This window comes from Nematolebias whitei, chromosome 20 (assembly GCF_014905685.2).
Source record: "Nematolebias whitei isolate Nwh7 chromosome 20, NemWhi1, whole genome shotgun sequence".
Taxonomy (NCBI): Eukaryota; Metazoa; Chordata; class Actinopteri; order Cyprinodontiformes; family Rivulidae; genus Nematolebias; species Nematolebias whitei.
Window position 1 is genome coordinate 20,595,986 of NC_056517.1, and position 1,447 is coordinate 20,597,432.

General features: G+C 30.5%; 1 protein-coding gene across 1 annotated transcript in view; it reads right to left on the bottom strand.

Moving 5' to 3' along the window:
* Window positions 1–1,447, bottom strand: part of map3k15 (mitogen-activated protein kinase kinase kinase 15) — a 68,810-nt gene that overhangs the window by 3,869 nt on the left and 63,494 nt on the right. The window contains exon 27 of the mRNA XM_037694139.1: window positions 1,194–1,306. Within this exon, the coding sequence (XP_037550067.1) occupies window positions 1,194–1,306 (113 nt within the window). The remainder of the gene's footprint in view (window positions 1–1,193; window positions 1,307–1,447) is intronic.

Below are 1,447 nucleotides of genomic sequence, written 5' to 3' on the forward strand. Positions count from 1 at the left end.
GAACAGCTAACATGGAAAAATCACATAAATTCTGTAAGAACAAAAATATCTAAATCTATTACAGTACTATACAAAGTCAGGGAATTATTAAATGATAAAGCTCTGTACATGTTGTATAACACAATCATTGTTCCACATTTAATCTATTGCATTGATGTTTGGGGGAAAGCGTGTAAAACATTTACAAAACCTATTTTATTTTACAGAAAAGAGCTGTAAGAATTATCACCAGAAAGCATTACAGTCACCCATCAAGCACATTATTTTATCAACTGAAGTTATTGAAGTTCCATGATTTGGTAATTATAGTATTTTATCAGTTATGTATAGGGCTCAAAATAACACATTACCGTTAAATATTCAAAATAAATTTGTTAAAAGACAAAGTTGTTATAATCTTAAGGGGATAGAGATATTTGTCAAACAAAAATTCAGAACTAGTCTGAAGGGAAGGTCTACCTCAATCCAAGGAGTTGGATTGTGGAATGGTCTAGTGAGTGATGTTAAAAATGCCAAGTCAATGTGTACATTTAAGAAAAATATCAAAACTGTATTGTTAAAAAAAATATATATGAAGTAGCTTAGTGTGTTTTTTGTAGTAGAATTAGAAAAATTAGAAAGAGTTATTCATTTTGTTCTGTTACTTGAAAATTATTATGATTGAAATAATTGTTTGAAAAAAGGGGCAGATATAATAAGATTTTTTCTTCTTTCTGCTGCCTTTCATTTTAAATCTTTTGTATCTTTTTTATATTGTTATGGAATTGTTTTGTACTTTTTTTAAATGAATAAACTTTATACCAATACCAGTATAGTCTGACTCAATAAGCATTTTTAATATTGACGATTTACATAATTTAAAACTTTTTGCGCTAAATTGCTTACTTCTTTACTAGACAGGTGACATCATAGCTTTATGTAAAGAATATGTACATAAACTAGTCAGATAAACTTTATATACATACATATACATAAACTTCTGCATTTTTAGGACACACATAATTTTTTAACTCAAAAACCATGAATCAAGTCTTGTAGTTCTTGTTGCCACCAAGTTTTTTGGTTGAGTTGTTGTGGGCAGAAATGACTATTTTGGATAAACGAGCATCTCTGAAGATAATGGTTAGTTTCAAGAATGTATTCAAGTTATTGTTCTGCACACACTAAACTAATGAGCAGGTGTGTATTTTTACCTGGTGGTCTGTGTCTAAGTCTGACCAACTCCAAATCATGAGTCCTCTGCTGCAACGTGGCCTTCAGGACCTGTTGGTACTCCTTCTCCTTCTGAAGCAGCTCCTCCAGCAACCTGCACCAACACCAACATCTGTTATGCACACACACACAGACTGATCAACCACAAACTGCAAATGTATTACAAAGTTATTTGTCACTTCACTATATATACAGTATATATATATATGCATACACAGTATATATATATATATAT